This window comes from Lindgomyces ingoldianus (assembly GCF_010093535.1).
Source record: "Lindgomyces ingoldianus strain ATCC 200398 unplaced genomic scaffold BDR25scaffold_55, whole genome shotgun sequence".
Taxonomy (NCBI): domain Eukaryota; kingdom Fungi; phylum Ascomycota; class Dothideomycetes; order Pleosporales; family Lindgomycetaceae; genus Lindgomyces; species Lindgomyces ingoldianus.
The window spans coordinates 202,350-224,899 of NW_022985216.1; the positions used below are offsets into that span (position 1 = coordinate 202,350).

The window sequence follows — 22,550 nt, forward strand, 5'->3', positions numbered from 1 at the left end:
ATTTCTGTGGTTGTTGATCTTATTGACCGAAAGGATCTCTCCAGGCGACGGAATGCTTTGTTCATCGGCTTGACAAGCACGGAGTTAGTAGTTCTGCAATTCCGTGACAATTCCAATTCATTTACCCAGCAATGAAAAAGGAGGATTGATGATGCATCTTTGCCCTGGTGAAGCTGCGGAGACGTGAGGGTGGAGAAGGAAATGCGGCCTAACCAAAAAGAGAAGGATCCACTTGTGCTGATTAATCATGATTCTTATCTCAGCTAGCTCAGCCGGCTGATGAGAGAACCGACAACGCACATACTACCATGCATACTGCTACTCCTAACAGAGTATAACCTAGGGTTAGTAGTTTTAAACCCCTGTAACTAACGTTTTCTCTTATTAGCTGTCTAAAGGACTTTAGTAATTTTTTATATACACAACTAATTTTAACTGCTTAAAAATAAAGACGTGATTTTTAATAGTATAATAAGTATATTATACACAGACTTTAAAAGTTAATACAACATGTAAAACTTTAGTAAGAACATTATAAGCATATTTTAAATAAAATCTAATAATGTCTAGAGTAATTTAAATCTATTTACACATATAACATAACCTTTTTTATAACTAATTTTATGCGTTACTTTAAACCCCCCCCCCCTTTTATTATCTACGCTTATGTATTGCAAGGCACTTATATTTTAAGCGCTATTTATCTTTACTATTATAAACTACTTCTAGCTTCTAGATCTGCTAATTTTATCCTATGCGTATAGTTCTATTGCAGTAGGTAAAATAGTACTAACACTTGCGCAGTAAGCAGTTTAGACACTAAATATTATAAGTATCTTTTTACATATTATCTATGTGTTTATTTACACACTTTTTAATACGTACTGCTAATTATTTGCTGTAGTAGCTACTATGCAGACTAGAGGGCTAGGTTAGCGCGCAGGGAATTAGAGTTTAGGTAGGAGGCTAGCACAAGTACAGCTTGCACTAAGTCTTCTAGCTATCTGCTTAGAAAAGACTACTTATTTAGTGCTAGATAAGGACTATGTAGTGCTAAATTAAGTATATAAACTAGCTAGCATAATGCTTTTTTATGTTAAAGCCTGTTATACTCTAAGTGCTAATGCTTTATAGGATTTAGTATATAAGTGTTCTATAAAGTGTAATGTTTAGTATTAAACACTATTACTTACTTAGGCTATGCAGAAGTTATTAGGCAGTAAGGAGCTACATAAGCAGCAGGTGCGCGCTGTCTGTTAGCTTATGTATAGCCTTAAGGATATAATCTTTATAGCCTACACTAGCTTTAGAAAGAGCATTATTTTACATGCATATTCTATGTTTATAGGCAGCATTACGCTCTAGATTATACTACTGTTAAAGCTAAAAAATAAGTAGTTTAAAGTAATCTACTAGTATCTTAAAGCGCGTCTATATCTAGTTACTAAATAAATAAAAAATGCTAACTTAAAAATATTCTAGAAGATTTAGTAGCTTTTATACACTTATATTTTGCTAAGTTTAGAGCAGGCTGCATTACTAGCGTTTTAATAGCTGTTTACTAACACTATATTCTATACTTAGGTTAGGTTAGTAGCATTAGACAAGTGCTATGTTATATAATAGTAGAAAGATTTTTAGAAAAAGTATTTATAGTTTTATAAGCTTTAGTAGTGTTTATCTTCTAACATAACATTTTTTACTTATACTGCTATGTTTAATAAGTAGACAGAAAAGGCAGTACACTGTTTTAGTAGCTTTAGGCTAGAGGGTCTAGGGATAGGTAATAATCTAATAGGCAGCCTAAAGGTAATTAGGACGTGTGTAGATTACTCTAAAATTATATACACTATTATTTTAATTAATAATTACAGTAAGAGCACATATGCTTAGCTTTTATATATTATTAATTATAAGTTTAGTACTACTAGTTTTTCTAGTAACCTAAAGCTTATCTTAAAGACGTGCGTGTTTATTAACAGTTGCACTTATATTGCTAACTTTATAGGGCTCCTCTAATCTTGTCTTGTGTTAGATAGACACTACTCTATAGCAGATGCTAAGAAGGTAGTCTAGGCGTATACTAGTTAGGTTGCAGACGCAGACTAGCAGGAGATATATTAAAATTTTAAAGGCGCTAATGCCTCTATCTAGATTATTGTCTGTACAACTACGCTTAAGATAAGTATAAATATCTCTAGAATTAAGTAGGTATACTAATAAAATATTTTAATTACCTAAGATATAAGTAATCTAATGCAGCAGTTTAGTTATAGCGCGCGTAGTTATAGTAAGACTGCAGTTACTATATTATTTATCCCTTTTTATATGTTTAACTGTCTTAGCACTAATCTAAATGCAAGTAATAGACAGGCTAGCAGCTAAGTAAAGTAAAAGATAAAAAAAAGGCAACCTATAAAAGCAAAGAATTATTATAAGATAAAGCCCTTTACATTAAGGCAGATAATAACTATAACATTGCTAAATTAGGCATCTGCTAGTAGTAGTTAGACGCCTGTTACTCCTGCTGTAACACTACCGCCTAAGTCTACACCCCTACATAATAAACCTAAATTAGAGGCTGCAGAAGAGAGGGTTAAGAGCACTTTAGCTAATTTATAAAATTATATAGTTACATTTTAGTATAACAGACGTAAAAGTAGACCCCCTAATTAGACAAATAAATAGCTAAACTAATAAGCTAGCATTAAGCTTAAGTAGTAAGACTTAATTAACTCTAAGTATTATTATAGGCACTTACTTTAGTATTTCTAAAATAACCTATTTATATAATTAACATAGTAACTTTTTCTAGAAAAGGTTACCTGTTGCATAGGTTATAATCTAGCACTTATGCTATATTAAAGCACCTTACCTCTGCCTGCTAAAAAGACTGCGCTAACGCTAAAGAGTAAGGCTAGCCTTGTGTTACAGCATATCTAGAAAATATGTTAGGCATCTGCTTTTTAGTACTTTCTAAAAGTTTATAGTGTGTCTAAAAATAACATTTTAGTTCTACTTTTATCTTTAGTGTTTTTTTTATACCTAAACTAATAAAAGCTAGCAAGGCTTGTTACTAGACAGAAGAATATTAAAAGTAATAAAGTTACAGTGCTTATTAAGTCTAGCAGGTATAGCACTAGTAGTGTACAGAATTATCTACTATTAGACTAGAAGTTTATAGAGTTGCATTTAGCATTTATTAAAAGCAAGTTTAAGCATATTATGCTTATAGTATAGAGCAAGTTTTGCAAAAATAACACGCTTCTTAGGATAAGTAATGTCTCTAGGTTGCTAGGTATACACAATGCTACTAGGGCCTTGTTAGGTAGTTATATGTAAGATAACAGTCTAGCTATGCAGGCTATATAACACAGATATTACTAGTAATAGAACTAGTTAAAGTAATATAGTCTACCCCTTAAACTAGTTATAATTAATGTGTTATTTAAGTCTACAGCGTTAACTATAGTACTAGAGTTACTATTTAATAACAACTTTTCTTTATAGAATAATCTCTTACCTAGTAATATTTCTAGTTATTAAGGCAGTTTTTTTATAGTTATAGTATACTTTTTTAGTTTAAATAGTTTATTTGCAGCAGCCTCTGCTACATTTAGCATACTATACTTACCAGGTGTGGAGTTGTATATGTTGCTAAAGGACAGGCAACGCGCAGCTATAATTATAGGGAGCCCTATGCTAGCCTAGGTCCTACACACGCTAACTAGTAGTAGTTACTACCTATTACTGCCTAAAATAGTCTTATTACTTCTTATTGCATTAAATAAAATTACTGTTAGCCTATGCGCTTCTAAGCTAGGTTATAGAGGTAAACAGGCTATGCGCTAGTCCTCTATGCTATATACACTAAGACAGTTAAGAACTCTTTATACTCTAATTACTACAGTTTATTAGAGCTTATTACATAATATAAATGCGTTACGCACTAATTTAGTAGCTAGTGCAGTGTCTTTAAGCAGATTAACATGTAAGCATTAAAAGCACCTATTAGACAATAAAGCAGCTAATATAGGTAGTGTGCGCATTTATTATAATGCAGATAAGCTGTAGTTAGACAGTTAAAAGTGTTATTAAAATATATTATTAACTCTAACTACGCAGAGCTTAGGGATATATTAATAAAGGTATAAGCAGTCTTTTTTAAAATACTAAACTAACTATACTTATTCTTACTATAGTTTAGGTGCAGAGTGTTAGCAATAGCTTTACTTATTTAAACTAGTTTTTTAAAGCGCTGTACGCTAGAGCAAATAAAGCAGCGCTTATAGGTAATTATTATTATTATTTTTATAGCTGCCCTAGCGCATCCTCTTGTTTTATATAAAGGGGTTCCCTAAAAAGGTTGCCTATAGTGTAAAGTGCGTGTGTTTAGGGTGTTAGGTTTTGTGCACAGTGCAGCTAAAAAAAAAGATATAATAAATAAGCTTTATTCTTAACTTTAAAAAAAACACCCTATTAACTAAACATCTCTTTACAGATAGAAAGCGCGTTACAGAAGACCTATAAAATAAAGAAAAGCTGCTAGGCCTATGTCTTTATATTATTATGCTAGGCAAGTGCGTTGTAGGGTAGGTTAAGCTTAAAGATAAACTTAGTAGTAGATCTAAAGCTAGCTATAGTTCTAAGTAGAGATAGTAAGTATAAAAGAAAAGTTTAGTAGAAAGTCTTAGTAAAATAAATATTAAATTTAAAAGTAGCTAAAAGGATTTAATAAAGAAACTTAGTGTAGTTATAAGTATATATTACATGTCTGCGTATCTTTAGCGCATTATGTAGAAGCCTAGGTAGGGCAACTTATAGGTAATTATTGTTGTTATTTTTAAAAGAGGGTATATAAGTAGCTGCAGCAGGTGTTGTTAATAATAAGGTTAAAATAAAGTATACTAAGCATAAATACAATTCTTTAATTAAGTAGTTCTTTTAAAAATATATGCTATATCTACACACTAGACTTATTAGCGCTTAGCTGCTTATATAAACGCACTATAAACACTTTCCTATATAATAAACACACTTATATTAAATTATTCCTGCGTTAAATCTGCCTTATTTAGCTAACTAAGCAAAAGAATTAAATAATATAAACTATATATACTTTTTAGCTAGACAGCAACAGCTATCTAAACTAATAGGCACCCCTTAGGCTATTCTACACAAGCGCAGGACTTTCTAGACTTTAAAAAGCTAGTTAACTAAGAGAGATAGTTCTGCGCAATATAGCCTTTAGCATATAATGCTTTGCTGTCTGCTTAGAATCTTCCTAGGACCACAAGGATGCCCCTACTATAGTGCTCTACTAAGGAATGTTTACATTGTACAACTAAGGGGACTTATTAATAGACACTACCTAGCTGTAGAAAAGCTTAAACCTAGCCCTTAGCCTTATAACCTTAGGCACTATTAAGAACAATCTAAATAAAAACTAAATAGACTAAGCTAGATAGCAGTTTTATAGTAAGATTATCTAAATTATTTTTTTTTTAGTGCCTACTAATAAACTAGGTTTAGGAGAGACCTAGCTAAATAATTAGTAAACTAATTATTATAATTAAATAAACTAATTGTTATAGATGTTTTAAATGCCCTCTAATTGCCCTCTAATTACTCTTTAATTACCCTCTAATTGCCCTTTAATTGCCCTCTAATTGCCCTCTAATTACCCACTAATACAGTATTGCTAAAGCAATGTAGCGAACGTTGCATGTGCCTAGTTGCCTAATTGCTAGTACACACTAGCACGCATGCAGTCCCTCCTAACTAGTACGCACTAGACTTTCTAGAACTCTGTCTTAACTTTGTGCCTGCTAATTGTTGCCAATTGTTGTCTAAGGTAGCCAGGTCTAGGTCTAGGTCTAGGTCTAGGTCCAGGTCTAGGTCTAGGTCTAGCGTCTAGGAAGGAAACAGGAACAATAAAAGAAAAGAAAAAGAAACAAGCATATAAAGCATAACAATAAGATACATAACTATAAATAAAAAAAAAAAAAACTTAATCTAGAATAGTTATAGCCTAGAGTTGTATTATAGTTAGTCTAAAAATATAAGAAGATTAGATACACTTATTAATATATAACACTAGCAACTAAATCTAACACATGCAACTGTTTAAAAGAGGGTAAGGAAGTAATAGGTAATAGTTAAAGAGTAAATATAGTTAATTAAAAAGGGGTACAGCAAGAAAAGGTTTAAGAACATAGTTAAGTAAAAAAAAAGAGTTTAAAAGCGCGTAAAAGAATAGTTTAGTTAATTAAAAAGGGTAATAAAGGGAGGAAAAGTAAGACTATGTTACTGTAGAGTGTTTAGTACAGCCTAACGCATAGACAAAGAGGAGACTTAGCTAGTTAATAGAGGTAGACAAGCACCTATAGGGCAAGGTAGAGAATAGAGTAACTATACAGTGTTTAGTACAGCTTAAATTAAAAAGGTAAGAAAAACTTAGCTAATTAGAGTAAAAAAGTTAGAAATAATTAAAAAGAGTTTAACTAAAAAAGAGGGGCCTATATATACCCTAGCTCTTACCTTAGTAGCAAGAGCACCTAACTAGACTAGAGTTTCTGCCTAGTAGTAAAAGTACATATTACAAGATTATTTAAAAGAATATAAAAGGCGCTAGCATTTAACTAGCATAAAAAATTATAACTTTTTAATTATTTTTTACTAATTATAACTAAAAATTACCTAATTTAGAGGTAAAAGTAGGTGAAAATAAGTAAGATATAACATATATAAGTAATTATAAGGCATTAGATTAATAATAAGCAGGCTAGGCAGCAGCAGTAAATAAAGAAAGGAAAAAGTCTTACTAGAGTAAATGTATGTTGCACGTAATTAATTAATTAGTGTTGCAGAGTTAAACTACGTTAAACAGTAGGTAGTAAATATAAGTAGATAGTTTATAATAATTAAGACGCATAGTAACATAACATTACTATAATTAAGATAGCCTTAGCTCCTTTAATTTTTAACTATAGTCTTACTCTAACATAGTTAAGCCTTTATATAACCTTATTTACTACTACTACGTCTCTAAATTATTTAAGTAAGATATAAGCATTTTTATAAACCTTTTAAAACTATTAAACTAATAGGCATTATTATAATTAGAGAACCTTTAAAAATAGTAAGCGTATAAAACTGTAATAGTATGCTAGCAACTAGGTAATCTGTAGCTAGAAATTTATCTTAATACATGCAATATGTAGATAGGCTGTGGGTTAGATAAGGGCGTACAAGCTAATACAAAGGGACTAGAGAGCAGTTATGTACCTAACACTGCGCAGTTGTTAAAACTAGCAAGCAACTAACAGCGCACAGCGTCTAATTAGCTGCACTAAGTAAATAGTGCTTTATAATACTGTTATACATTACAGAAGTGCTTACTATAAGTATATATAAAATAAAAATATATAATTACTTTATTTATTTTTAAAGGCTTTATTAAGACCTCTATTAAAATTACTATTAATTAAATTATTAACTAAACCCCTAAAGTTGCTATAAGTTATGCCCTTAACTATTTCTGCAAATTCTGTTATATTAATATAACGCAACTTCTCTGCGCTAATGCTTGCTAGATTAGTTACATCTAGTGCTAGTATATAATTACTAGATATAACATTACTAATGTTAAAGTCTATAACCTTTAATGTTAATAACTTAATACTACTAGCAATAATATTAGGGCTTATAATAGGCTAAAAGAGCCCTTAGTTAATTTAACTAGTTAAGCGCTTACAGCGCCCGCAACTTAGTAGATAAATAGTAAGGGTAAATGTCTTTAGCTTAATGTTACGCTGTGTATGCTTGTTCTTACTTTTCTTCCTAAAGGCGCCCTCTATTAGCGCACAGAGTTGCATATAAAACTAGTAAAACAGTGTAAGATAACTAAAAGTAAAGTTTATATTATAAGTCTTATTTTTAAAGTGCTGCATGTTAAGCTTATACATATAGTTTATAAGCTTAAGCATAATATTAACTGCTTAAAAGGTGTCTAGCTTTTTATGTATGTTAACTAACCTAGAGGTAAGTATAGACTGCTAAAGTGTTAGAGTTAACACCCTATTTAAGACTAACTAGCAGAGGTGTAGTAGCTTAGTACTATAGCGCTTCTAACTAGATCTAAAGAAGAATACAGCTAATAAATTAATTAAGTAATAAATAATTTTAATATTACTAAACTTAACTACATACTGTAGAGTAAGAAACATCTTAATTTTTTAAAGAAACTAATATATTATTATTTAGTTACTTTTAGAATTATTACAGCCCTTTTACACAGTAAGTGTAAAGACCTTTTTATGTATCTGCTTAAGTAACTTAATGTACTAGTTAAGCAAAAGCTAACTAATAGCCTTATTATAAAGACCCTACTAGTATTGCTAGACATCTGCTGCATAGATATCTGGCACCTAGCCTTAAAGATATCTACTATTGCCTATCTCCTAGTAGAACAACGCAACTATTTAGGCGCCCTAGCTTAGATGTATTAGCAGCACAGCTATATAATACTTAACATTACCTTAATTAATACTAGCACAGTTTAAGTGTATAATATTATGTAAAAGATTACTAGAAAAGTCTATACCTTTAGGCGTATTAAAGTGTGTATAAATAATTATGTAAGTAAGTGCCTAAAGGATATAAAAATACATAGGCAGTCTAATTATCTAATCCCTTTTATTATATAGCTAGAACGCGCCGCGCTGCTCTTTTTTAAGACTGTGTATAAACTTAGCAGTTTTCTAGTTGCCTTATACTATCTACAGCTGTGTTTTAAAGCTTAGCTCTTTTAGATCTGCAGAAATATTTAACTATTAAAGCTAAATATTATTATGCACTTTATAAGTTTTATTAATAACGCCTTTATTAAAAAATATTACTTCTAGATAATTTACCTAGCTAGGTTCTTTACACAGTAGGACTTTAATAGCTAGCATTAACAGTAACTAGTCTTCTAAGCTAACAAAGACCCCTAATACAGCAGCACTGTAGATAGTAGCTATAGCGCGCAACATATAGCACAATGTAATTTACTTGCTTATATAGTCCTAAATTATGCTAGGCGCCATACAGATCTAATTAGGCTGCAATGCTATGCTAGAATTAAACATAGACTAGGTTAAACTGTCCTTAGAGATCTATAGACATCTTATAATAAGCGCTGTTGTTAGGTTCTGCTAGATAGCTGTTGCAACGCTTACAGCGTAGTTATAAGTCTAGTTAGTAAAGTTATAATTATTATACATAATTATTAACTAAGGATTATGCGCAAGACTTAGTAGTTTAGCATTAAGTAAGACACAAGCTATATAATATAATATTATAACTTATAAGCTCTTTATATAGTCTGCTATTTTATTAACCTCCTAGTTTATAATCTTATATAAGTTATAAACACCTAAGCCTAACAACATCTCTACAACACGCTGTTTTGTACTACTACTATGTAAATATAGACCTAGTAGGCAGGTAAGGTAGTTGCATCTCTTTTAGGCCTAGCAATGTAAGATAATAGAAGTAATTAAATACACCTTACTATTCTATAAACTTTTAGCCTTACTGTAACTGCCCTAAGCACTTTACTTATTTTATAAAAGTTCTTTAATAAACCTGCTTTAATTTAGAGCCTAATTAGCTATAATTAACTTTAACTTAGCAAAATTAACTTTATCTAGCCTAGAGGCTATATTATACTAGTTAAAGAACTTCTGCTTAATAAAACTATTAAGTTCTCTTATAAACATAATAGAACTAAGGACACTAGTAGCCTTATTATCTTTACTTAACGCTACATAAATATTTAGCTGTTTTAGTGCTAATTAAAGAATTATCCTATGTCTACTAAGCAGTAGGGCCCTTAATAACAGCAGGTCTTATAAATATAACTTAATAAATTTGCTTATTAGCATCTACAGCTTATTTATTAATGCTAGGACTTGCTCTAGTTTTCTTAATCTTAGGGTGTAAATAAGTGCAGACAACTAGACGCGCTAAGTAGACACACCTGCTACTTATAAAGTTGTAAAGGGATAAGTTGTTAAAACTAGGGCCTAAGGCTTAGTAGCAACTATAAATAAAGGTAAGAAGGACATAAAAAAAAGTAATAATAAAAGTAATAATAAAGAAAGTAGCAGCTTATCTGCTAGAGAAAGATAAGAAGGTTATAGACACTAGCGCAGACGCAGGGTAGAACTAGTAGACTTATTAGCTATTTTGTACAGTAAACAACGTGCAAAACATGTAACAATTTAATAAATAATAGCAAGAAGTTGCGTAGCTGTTAGCCTAAAGTTTAGAGATGTTTAAAGAGAAGAAAAGATGCGTAAATATTAATATAATGTATCTTTATATAAAAAGTAAGCACTAAAATTAGTTATCTATATAATTAATTACTAAAGTCCCTTAGACAGCTAGGGAGAGAAGCTAAATCTAGCATCCTTATTAGCCAGAAAGATAGCGTGAGCGCCACCGGCGCGACTAGCATGGGTTTATGTTGACTAGCAAGGGTATCAGGGGCTCTGCCCCTGTCGGGGCTTCGCCCCTTCTCTCCCCAATCGGCTGAGCTAGCTGAGATAACATGATTCTTCGTCCAGAGTTAACTTTTAAACCCAGTTCAAAAAAATGTCCTGTGCACCAACTCCCCTTCCGCTTTCGTCGGAATACGCTATCATATTGCCAGTCACCGACCATCTGACAGCGTTGAACGACGTTATTCACCAATGGCTCCTCACAAAGCTTCGTTAACGAGGAGCGGGGCGGCCTCGGGATCTTTACACCTTTAGAGGCAGGTACAATCCCGGCGATATCACTGGCTTTACGCTTTATCTTGCCTTTGGATATGCTATTGGCGAATAGGTAGGATCCCAGGCCACCTTTATGTTATTAAGAGGCATGTTCCTTTTAGTCCTCTATTCGCATTCTAGAGGCTCCGCGCCTAGCTCCGTTACGAAAGTGCCTCCGAAGCCGGCTTGACTAATGTTATCGTACAGACGAGACGCTGCACCCAACAGATATCATATCCTTAACTTTTATACCATGGTGATTCCCGTGCATAGTCCAGGAGACGCCTTAGGTGTCTTTACCAGTCTCAGAGCCTCTCATTGCCATGTCATCGCAACCCCATCCGTTTGATCCCCTCTCTCCAAAGGAAATCGCGATTGCAAGTACTATTCACTAGAGGAGTTGACTCAGGAACTTACTCGAATTAGGCCGCAAAAATAGTACGAGCGTTTGCGAGAGATGAATTGATTACCTTTAGAGTCATTACTCTCGCTGAACCGCCGAAGAAAGAGATGATCGCATTCCTCGAAGCCATCGAAGCCAACGTTCAATCCCCATCTCCTCCCAAGAGAGTTGCTAAGGTCCACGCGTATTATTCCAAAGAGTTCCACAAGATCAAGGTCGATATTCAAGCTCAAACAGCCATCTCGAATGACATTCTTCATGGGAGGCATTCCCATGTTGATTCTGCGTACATGAAGCAGGTGGAAGAAGCATGTCATCAAGATCCTCGTGTTCAGGCAGAGATACAGTCGCTTCAGCTGCCTAAAGAAGCCACGGTCATTGTTGAGCCTTGGACGTATGCCACAGATGGAATGAACGATATGAACGTGAGGATAACCATGGTAGGTGGATAATTACTCGCCTATCTCGATGGCCTCTACCCGATGCTAAATACCCTTAGTGTTGGTTCTACATGCGGCTATCTGATCACTCAGATGCTAATTACTACGCCTACCCTTTGGACATCATTGCAGAAGTTTCAGAATCTCTAAAAGTCACAAAAGTTTCGCGCCTACCTTCAGGAGTCGATGAGGCGTCCTCCAATAATAAGCCTTTCGATTCTCACAAGATTCACACTTCCAGTGAGTATCATCCAGATTTACAAGCAAACTTTCGGGAAACAACTCGCCCGCTCCAAATTTTTCAGCCAGATGGACCATCATTTCAAATCGATGGGAACTTTCTCAGCTGGGAGAAGTGGACCATGCGAGTCGGTTTCAATTATCGTGAGGGATTGACGTTGCATAACGTACAGTACGATGGGCGTAGCCTCTTCTACCGCCTCTCCTTGTCAGAAATGTTCGTTCCATACGGTGATCCACGCTGCCCATATCCACGAAAGGGTGCTTTCGATCTCGGAAATGATGGGGCAGGAGTGAATGCAAACAACCTTAAGCTTGGATGTGATTGCCTCGGGCATGTCAAGTACTTCAATTCTTGGCATGTAACAAGCACGGGGGATCCTTTGAAGATGCCGAACGTCGTCTGCTGCCACGAAATCGATGATGGGATTCTTTGGAAACATACTAACTTCCGGTCTGGCGATGCTGTTGTAACTCGGTCGCGGCTTCTTGTCCTTCAAACAATCATCACCGTACGTAGCCCCATCCATTCGCATCCTAATCCTTGTTATCTTCCCTGGTAAGCGTCACCATCCAGTAACAATCAGGCAGGTATCTAACTACGAGTACTGCTTTCTTTTCTACTTCGGCCAAGATGCATCAATCCATTACGAGGCACGCGCAACCGGTATTTTGTCAACGGCACCCATTGGTATCAGTGACCAGGTCCCATACGGTACGGTTGTTGCACCTGGAGTCCTTGCACCATACCACCAACACCTTTTCTGCCTCCGCATTGATCCATCCCTCGGTGGGCATCAAATTTCCGTCGTTGTGGAGGAGTCGCACCCGATGCCCTTTCCTCATCCATCCAATCCTTTTTGAGTTGGTTACGTTACCAAGTCGAAGGCACTCTCTGAAGAAACGGGCCTGGATCTTGAACATCAGAAAAATCGTGTATTCAAGATTGTCAACGAGGGTAAGGTCAATCCAATCACTGGGACTCCAGTTGGATTCAAACTACTTCCATGTTATAGCCAAATGCTGCTGGCTCATCCGTCCTCGTACCACTCTAAGCGGTCCGAGTTTGGAGCTCACGCTGTATGGGTTACCCGGCACTCCGATGAGGAGTTATTTGCCTCTGGTGAGCATACGATGCAGTCATTGGGCGGAGAAGGCATTGCATCATGGATTAAGAGCCGCCGCGATAATGAAAAGGCTGAAACTGGGGTCCGAAATGAAGATATCGTTGTATGGCATACGTTCGGCTCAACCCATAATCCGCGGATCGAAGATTGGCCAGTGATGCCGTGCGAAAAGATGGTAGTAGGCTTGAAGCCAGTCAACTTCTTCGACAAGAATCCTGGATTGGATGTTCCCATCTCCACACAAGAGAAGAACCGGAGCGTGCTAGTTGGGACGAAAGAACTGTGCATGGCCGCGAAAGAGGTAGAAAAGCCACGATTATGATCTTTCCTTACCTATGAATGATGAAATGCTAGATAAACCTTGATAGAGACCGTGAAACTGTCTTGCCACTAGTTAATCTTTTCGGTCAGGGTTAGTAACCCTGGCAATGCATACATTTGTATTAGGCTAGTATGAAATATATTCTAGCAGGGAACACAAGGCGCTGTGAGAGAATGCAGGATAAGAGGTATATAGTATAGCAGAGCCATCATGAGAAAGAAAATCTTAGGGTCGGGGCGGAGGTACGGGGGCCGTCGAGGCTTTGTACCTGCCCCTAGTCGCCTTTGAGTAGCTCAGGGGTCTAGATTACCGTCGAGGCTAGGCCCTTCTGACATCTCTTGTGTCAATTCGGCGAGGGCCTGGGGGTCAATGAGGATGCACGAGCCGCATGCTCCACCTTGGCATTCTTGGCCTTTCGGGGTGTGGGAATAGGCATCTGCCACAAGCGTCAAGTCTAAGTTGCACAGCCGCCAAAAACGCCCGTATCAAATGCAGTTCACAAAGAAATAAACGAGTCACAATTTCCGAGACTTGGAAGTAAAGGCCTGGAAGCTAGCCATCTGTTATTCCCTCAGATCATCATTCATCCTGCATCAACCACTTTGACGACAACCACAGTGCGCCCTCAATCATCTCTCCACAGCCCTCGGCAATCAGGAAATTTTCGCTCCTTCAATGATTTTACATCAACTACTATTTCCTTCCTAAAATCATGTTACACATGTTAGTGTTACATCCACTAACTGTATCTGGCAGTCCACGGGAGCAGAAATTCTTCAGCCTCACAGTTAAGCGAGTCCATTCACGGGGATGCTCCACCCTTCTATAATTAGCGCAGCGCTCGATAGAGTAAATCCAAGGCGAAATTCTCCATCGAGGAAATCCACGACGAACTCGAAGCGCCACACGCTCATACCTTTTTCTCAACGCTAGACTTTCACGCCTCAGAAATTATAGGATGCGTAACAGGGTGCAACGTCGTTGGAGGAACGCCTGAACGGCGATTCCGTCCGTAAACATGAGCATAAATAGGGAGCACCAAAGCCGCAGAGAAGAAAGCTTTCAGCAACACCACTCCTAACCCTTTCATCACTTCGATCAGTTTTTGACACAACTCCCGAGTCCAACCCAAACCCAGTTGCATCAATCCTTCGGTCTCCCAAACCCACGCCTGCTACCAAAATGAAGTTCACCGTCGCCTCCCTCGCCATCGCCATCGCTAGTTTCGCAAACCTAGCCGTCGCCGACAACTGCACACCAGGCGTTCGTTATTGCGGCTTCAATCTACTCCAGAAGGGTATGATATTCCCAACTCTACCGACATTATATCAAGCTCACATTCCATGAAGGAGACTACCACAGAACAATTGAAATAGAACTCATAGCAATGGGGGAACCCACAACCGAAGACTCCATCAACAACTCACTCTTCCTTTGCAGAACACGAAATGATGGGGCTATCTACTTCATGAGGCACTGCAATAATAGCGTTTGCAACGATGGTGGGCCTGGGAATAACGATTACTGTGGCTAAGGTTAATTCATTTTTCATTGGCCGCAGAAAGGGAAAAGAGGGTTCAGAAGACAGGGGGAATAGTGAAGATGAGATTGAGGATATTTGTAAATAGCTAAAAGAAACACTTCGCCAGTCCACGTTTAATCTCCTGCAGTTTCCTTTTCTTTTTGGAGTGCTTCCATGGTTTCTATCGCTCCTAAATGTAGCACCTGGCAACTTAACGCTCTCCCAACTGTTTCTACCTCGCTATACTACGCGTGCATCCTCTTAGTTTCTCATGTCGCCATATGAGAGGACGAAATTATCAGCGTTCTGGAGCAACTTTCCTGCCAACAAGTCCTTCTTTCCACTATTCAAATTTAACATCGTCGTCACTCGTGAAGATAGGTGGATTAGCTACCTGGGTGAATAGGCTAAATTTTGCATCTTGGTTCTGAAACTAAGCTGCGCTATGTTGGGTGCAGCTGGGGTTCAGGGCTTGAAGGGTAGCCGCTCTTGGTGGGCGTTACTACGAGCCACCGTTTGTCTCGTCCTGAGAGGAAAGATTGAAGGTTGCCTGTAGTTGCCTGCTAGTGTCGGGCTTTCAAATAGCGAGCTTATAAAGAGTTTACTATCAAACCTACCCTTCTAAGTCAGATCAACTCACTCACGTCGGCTGTTGGTACTTTGCGGTATTATTGACTCATCTCGATATCTGTGAATGGCTAGTTTTGCTAGGGAAATTCACTCTCCAGTCCACCAAACTACCCCATTGGGCGTAGGCCTTACCCAATTGTGCTTATTTTATGCCTGAGGCACCTCCCATGGCCGACCAAGCCCCCATAGAGCGGTTAACCACCCATGTCGAATACTAGTTCAGTCCTAGGAAGGAGAGAGGTGCTTGTTCCGTGACTAAACCGCCAAGGCTGTGTGCGATGAAAATGATACGACACTTAGATAAAGCTTTGGGGTGCGTTAAAAATTATGGGGAACTGAGTTGATTGGTAAAGGGTGTATCTACGGGTCTATATATGCGGAGGAGTGGGCAAGGCAGCATATAAGAGGTTGACTGCAAACACACACAAGCAGCCTACTTAACGTAAATGTATAAGTTATGAAGTAGATAATCGTGCAGCAAGCTGGCATTAGGAAATAGAAACTCCCTCTTTAAGTTACCCGGGCCTTACTTACGACTTTAGCGCGACACCTGAGCCAGAAATCAACCTCAACGTCCACTATAAAAAGCTCAGAAGCTCTAAATGGATAAGCTTCACGACTGTGCTGAGAGGAGGTATCAATTACCCCAATATATTAGAAAATCTCCATACAATTGTTTGAAGGCAAAACCACTAAGGCCGCAGTCCGGGCTAAGTCTACGATATAGGACTCTGTTTTTGACAAAGGTGCAAGAACGGCCGAAACGAGGAAAGAGCAAAACGATTGCAGAGCTTCACACCTGGGCGAAATGAAATTAAAGCGATGCAGTTTGGATCTTTTGGCTCTCACTGTGGAAAAAGTATGTCAGAAGAAGAGGAGATCAGTACTGCTTTTCAAAAACCACCCGAAGCCAGCCTTGCACCCGATCAAACCCTACAAGTCACGTCTAAAGAGTGGCGGGGGAAGCTTCAAGTTTAAGGCAACATAGGGCGAGGTAGGCGGACAGAGATGACTTAGACTTAATAGATTGGTTATAGTGTGTTTTACTGGAGGAGACCGGGTTCAGTGTTACAACGCAGGTGCATACTGTCATTCTTGAGGTTAACGCCTACAAATCCTGTTGCAAGTGATATGACTTATCGGATGCGTTATGTACGAGCGAAACCATGTGTAGACTTCGTTTGACTCTGTAGAGACAATTGATTTCATACTATTAGAACGAGGTCGAAAGTCAAACTCGCGCTCTTCGCACTTCAATCGTATTTCGGTTCTTCATCGCTGCAACCATGACCACAGGTCATGCCGCCAGTCTCGTTCTTGGAGTAAACTTGAAAAAAAATCCCACTCAGTGTACATGGTCGAGAGACTTTCCGCTCTTAACAGAGACTAGCTTTAATCAGCATTCACCGTTCACACTTCCTTCTTCAACCTTCGCGTCAGTCTTAATCCAACCTTCCCTCTTTAACTCATCTTCAGACTCGTCAAGTGCAATTGTCGTTTCCCCCATTGTGCCTTGAGCTTTAAGGTCAGAAGGAGTACGTCTTATAAAAGTATGAGCGGGTTGATTAACCTTGCGCTATCTTCAAGACAGCCCGCATCTGCTTATAGGTGACGCAAATGCTCGTGATTTGGAGTATCAGCATCAAGCTATTGAAAAATATTGATATCCCAGTATCCATCGAAAGCTTTCGTTCACCAACGAATCGTGGTGTAGGTGGCTGTGCTTGTGGCAGAGTGGCTGTTGGTAAAGAACGAGCTGACGCAGGTACAGTAGTGACTCGGACCGCCAAGACTGAAAGAAAGCATATGTAGAGCTTCATTGCCACGGGAGATACGGCAGCGTTGGCGAAGGAAATATGGCTTTAAGTGGAAAGATAGCCCATAGGAACATGGATTTCGAGCGAGCGATACACTACCCATCCTCAAGTCGACATTCATTCCCCATCATCGTGCCCAAATATGAAGATTGAAAATAAAAACGCTCAACTTTTGTGCTCTTCATCTTCTCGCATGGGAGAGCTGAACTCGGCCAACTTGAGAAGTGGTCTGTGCCGCAACTTGAAGATGGATGCGATGCGGGCGCTACAGGCTGAGGAGTTTAACGAATCAGACGCGAGAGATGGCTTCGCGGCTCGGAAGCGCTCTGAAGGCAACGACTGCCCCTCGCCATGACTGAATAAGAGTGCACCACGTCAAGTTCCATTCACCGGAACTTGATGGTGGCTTGCGATGTCGAGGTGGGTCGATTCGCCCTCCTGAGTGGCCGATTTAGCTTCTCCAACAAAGCTGCCCCTGTGTGCTAACATCCTCAGCCTACATGCGATCCAGAGACATCAACGCTGACCTCAGATTTCATCCCTCCTCTTTGCCACTCTTTTCCCTTCCTTGATTGCTTCCTTGGCCACTGTAGCTGTAGCATGTCCGACTGTGCTTGTTCTTCGCCGTCCTATTTCTCGACCTGATCGTTTTGACTTTCGGAGGACTGCCCACGGCCGCTACTGTCACTCCTTCAAGCATTCGCTTTTTGGTTCTGCCTCATGCAGCATCTAGCGCCGTCAAACCACCCATGGTCAAATGTGGATCTCAAGGGTGGTCCGCCGAGCTCACGAAACACAGATACACATGACGATAAACCAGCTTCCGTCGACCCATGGACACTGTATGAAGATGAGAGTTACCGCCATTTCTTTCGTCGATATCAAGCCAAAGAAATCATGAGAGGACACGAGCTTGCTCAAGATCAAGACCTATTCCAAATTGTCTCGAAATATACGGAAGCCGACTTGCGACTGCTGCTAATATTCATGGAAGATGGGTCTTTGGAATTTTTCAAGAAGTTAAGGATGTTCTGGGGAAGCCAGATTTTGGAATGGAGAGAATCTATCGTTACATCCTCTGCACCTACGACCAAGAGCCGATCTTCAACATCCGTGCGAGACTCTGGTTATGAATCTTGCCTCTCCGATGAGATGGACGGCTCAGCACGGCTCAGCACTGGCTCTTGCGGTTCAACGGGACATCTGCAACTAAATTACGGCAGCCCTTCTACTAGCAGCGCGCTTACAGAACAGCCATCGCCTCTTACATGTTCTTTTGCCTCATCTTTTCCGTCTGATAGTGGTATCGAGCAGCGCCGGGAGCGCGCCCTGGAGGATTTTATGGTAGTCCGATCATCGCAGGATCTATCGAACGAGTCCGCAGACTCTAGTCCCATGGAGACGACAACTAAGTTGAGCCGGCCTAGATTGTTTGAGTGTATGTACTGTGCACAGGATTTTGTGAGATCTGGGGACTGCCTAAACCATGAGGAGAATAACCATAGTCAACGCAAGGAATGGATATGCCCGCATTGCCAAATTCGTTCCAAGACAAAGGCCGGACATGACCGCCACCATAGGAATCACCACTGCCAACCATGCGCAGAGCCGGAGCGAGTCGAGATTCTTTCAGATCCGAAGACAGCATGTGCATGTCCCTACTGTAGCACGCTTTTCGAAGGCATTGGATGTTTTGCGTTGCGAGCGAACCACATCAAGTTGACTCATTACAAAGTCGAGCCACGCAAGACTAAAGAGGACTTAGATCATTCTCGCATGATCAGGATTTTACTCCGACGAGAAGGCTTCTCTGGTCAGTGGGAAAACTTCCTAGCAGGACAGGCAAAGGTACCCATGGGTTGGAAAGCAGAACACGCTAGGGAGCTAGTCGACGAGTTGGAATTTGGAGACTATCCGAAGAGCGGGCAGATTCAGCGCATCTACGATCTCGCAGACAAACGAACACTTCCTTTCAAGAGTCTCTCGAGTATGGCATACTCGCCGGGCCGCCTGCGTGAGCCCGAGGGCCGATCGATAACCCCAGTTAATATTTCGAAGGCATCAGAGATTAACGGAGGCAGTGCGAATAACCTAGGCAATGGTACCAACATCTTCGAATACAGTGAGGATACCATGGACTTCGTACTTGACCGCAGCCAGGCGCCAACACCTAAAGCTCCCGCAACGAAGATTAGCCAACGCACAAAACAAATATTGACAGCATCCATTTCGGATGAAGGCCAGTATACACCCAGTTTGCTCAATTCGGTCGCTACTTCGCGTGTCAAATCTCGAGACGAGCAGCTCTCCCCACAGCTTCCCTTCAGCCTCCGCGGTGATGTATTCATGGGCTCGCGGAGGGATGCTTCGGAATTCCACGATACCATGCCCTTGTCCCGTAGGAATGCAACCATTGACCTTTCTCCTGCCCCACGAAACCCAACACCTCCGTCGTACTCATGGAATTGGAGTCAATTGGATGATCCTCTAATGCGCATGGAAGATATGATGACGCACCAAATCTTAACGTCGACCCAAGCTTTGAGTAATACTCCCACATATACATCCCCAGCTTGGGAGGATGCTCTCCCTCCATCTCTTCGAGCGACTACCGCAAACAGTCCCCCCCCTGCTGCTCCTTTGCCTTGGCATCCTCAAAGACACAGCCCAAAGGGCCCTGTCTCGCGACATTGATTGTCGGATACCCCCAACACGGATTGTCTTGGAGTCTTTCACATGGTGTTTCTTATACCTTTGTTTCCTGGTCACATATTTCACTTGCCCCCATCTCCGTCTAGCGAGCGTTAGTTCGTTCTTTTCCCTGTAGACTCACCTACATAAGCGCTCTTGATTTTTTGTGTCGCATTTTTGGGCGGTTTCCATGTCGGGCATTTCAAAAGTGGGTATAGCCTCACGGCTACGAGGCGGGCACACTCGGATTGTTTTTTTAATGTCGTATGGAACGGCTGGCATCTCTTTGGTTAGCATGCGATGCCACTCATGATTGGATGCGGCTACGTTCTCGTCTGCTCCAGCTGGCATATAACGTCAGCGGGAAAAGACGGGAGGTGGCGGCAAATCTGTCGTTCTAATCGTCTGTCCTGTGCTTTTCAGAGGGCCTTGATGATTACGTTGAGGCTTCTCCAATGATCCGGGACTGTAGGGTCATCTCCTACCTTCAAGGCTGGCTCTTAGAAGAGCGCTCTATTGACTAGAGTGAATTGGATGCTGGACAGAAGCAAGCTTCTCCTATATACAGCTAAATCTAATAAAAAAAGATAACTCTAGCAAAACTGCGAACTAAATCACTCGATAAAACTATGTCACTGTGGGGACCTACATGTACGTACAGGACTTGGCCGAGTAAACCATATGCCGATGATCAACTAATCTCGACGTAAACTGTTTTTCTATTTTTTTACGTGCACGGAAAAGGGAACGAACGAATATCATGGTACACATCTCCAAAACCGAGTGTGGACGAACTTAAAGTCACGCTATGAGCTCTACGAGTACATCCCTCGAATTAAGTGACATAAACGGAATGCACACAAATGATTAGAATAAGAACAACTCGTTGATTTTATATCCGTGTAACCACAAGAAGATCCCCAATATAAGCAAGAAAGACTAAAGAACTAAAGTCTAAAGAAAAACACCAAGGCTACGTTAACATCGAATCTAATCCAATCCATCGCTAAAAAGCTTATACAAGCAGCTGTCGTCTCCTACACATCCTCTAAATCCACACAGCCTATTCACTCTTTCCAAAGGCTTGGTAAGAGGAAAGTTGCCACCGTTGTCCGACTTAGACAGAGAGATGGAAGTACTAGTACGATCCACCTTAGCCCTATAAGCAAAATAGATGTTAAGTAGTTGAAGTTCTGGTTGATGACATCAGACACTGCACACCATATGAGAGGGCAGACCACACAACTGTGCAGCCAAACGCAAAAAATTTCTCGGTTGCCGTAGAAATAAGGAGCCAAGTGATGCTGCTGCGTAATATGGCCACCTTCTCCTGGTTGCATTTTCATTCAATTTTGCGTGGACTGCCCAAGCGTCGCCGCTCGGTTCAGTAAGATCGAGACAGTTAGAGAATAATCGAAGGATTTGGATCTTAGTATAGGCGTGCAAGTCTCGGGCATTGGCCACGAACAGTATAATGGGAAATCTGACGTATTGTTCTGCATGTTTTGCCATGCTCGCTTCACCCCTTGACACTTGCTTAACGCCCAATATTCTCATCCATATTGCGGAGTAAAATGCGAACGAAGTAGGAGACTCGAACTTTCCGTCACTGCTTCCTGTATCGTCCTCGAGATGGAGTGTTGTTTTGCGGACCCATATACAATCGAAAGCGACGCCATATCTTGACGTTTAGTGGCAGACGTGCGACCGTGAGGATTTGGAGGTGGTGGGGTAGGGATTGGCACCTACTTTGACAAATAGGGCCTTGTTGCTAAGTGAAGCCGGCTGGAAGGGTTTCTTGCTGTCCACAGTCTGCGCATCCGTAGAGTATTCTAGAGAAGAGGATGGCTTAAAACACATTACTCGGCTGATGGCCTGTGATAATTTTTCTTCAACTGCCCCACTGTAGTAGATTTATAGGTACTAGAATTCATTACTTCTATTAGTTATTAAGTCTTTCAACTAGCTTATTAGAAGCGCTAAAATAATATAACGTACCTAACAGGTTGGCCAGCCACACAGGTTGGCCAGCCACTTTTGCCAAGCCCCCACTAAACTCTACCTATCTACATAATGCCTTAACAACAACACTAGATTAAATCTTCTAAAGAACATTAGATACAGCTTACTTTTTAAGCTTTTAAATAAGACTTAAAACTTTTCTTATAACACACTATAGCTATCTATAATGTTTTTTACATAACACTAAGCAATTAACGCGCTAGACAGCCTTTACAAGCAAAATGCTAGCCTAAATTAAGAAATCTAACTAAGCTTAAAAAAAAAGTAGTTATTAAGTACATACTTAAGCTTATTACACATAAATTTCTTTTTAAGCTTATAGCTATAGCTAATATAGCTAATTCCTTGCCTATAAAGTGTAATCTAGGCTAGGTTAGCTTAAACTAGACTAGTATATAGGTTAAGCACTACTCTAAGTTTATAATAAAGTTTAATTATAAGTATAATTATAAAAGAGTGCTTTATAAAGATCTAGAGGTTATCTAAAGCTAGTTTTACTTAGTAGCTAATATAAAAGCTAAGTACAGTATCTAG

General features: G+C 39.4%; 4 protein-coding genes across 4 annotated transcripts; 3 read left to right on the plus strand and 1 right to left on the minus strand.

The window, feature by feature from the left end:
• Nucleotides 1-11,125: 11,125 nt before the first annotated feature.
• Nucleotides 11,126-13,529, plus strand: BDR25DRAFT_337674 (copper amine oxidase; the record flags this gene model as incomplete). The annotated part of the gene is made up of 6 exons (XM_033693213.1): nt 11,126-11,183; nt 11,242-11,645; nt 11,705-12,397; nt 12,477-12,698; nt 12,768-13,277; nt 13,482-13,529. The coding sequence occupies 6 exons, from the start codon at nt 11,126-11,128 to the stop codon at nt 13,527-13,529; spliced, it is 1,935 nt and encodes a 644-aa protein (XP_033540626.1).
• Nucleotides 13,530-14,516: 987 nt separating this feature from the next.
• Nucleotides 14,517-14,868, plus strand: BDR25DRAFT_244822 (uncharacterized protein; the record flags this gene model as incomplete). Its single annotated transcript, XM_033685862.1, has 2 exons — nt 14,517-14,631; nt 14,684-14,868. The coding sequence occupies 2 exons, from the start codon at nt 14,517-14,519 to the stop codon at nt 14,866-14,868; spliced, it is 300 nt and encodes a 99-aa protein (XP_033540627.1).
• A 3,155-nt stretch (nt 14,869-18,023) lies between these two features.
• Nucleotides 18,024-19,997, plus strand: BDR25DRAFT_319685 (uncharacterized protein; the record flags this gene model as incomplete). The annotated part of the gene is made up of 1 exon (XM_033691845.1): nt 18,024-19,997. The coding sequence occupies one exon, from the start codon at nt 18,024-18,026 to the stop codon at nt 19,995-19,997; it is 1,974 nt and encodes a 657-aa protein (XP_033540628.1).
• Nucleotides 19,998-20,608: 611 nt separating this feature from the next.
• BDR25DRAFT_362462 (uncharacterized protein) lies at nt 20,609-21,854 on the minus strand (the record flags this gene model as incomplete). The annotated part of the gene is made up of 8 exons (XM_033696573.1): nt 20,609-20,621; nt 20,659-20,689; nt 20,748-20,809; nt 20,961-21,031; nt 21,066-21,132; nt 21,200-21,324; nt 21,357-21,675; nt 21,703-21,854. 8 exons carry the CDS (start codon nt 21,852-21,854, stop codon nt 20,609-20,611), a joined length of 840 nt encoding a protein of 279 aa, XP_033540629.1.
• Nucleotides 21,855-22,550: the final 696 nt, after the last annotated feature.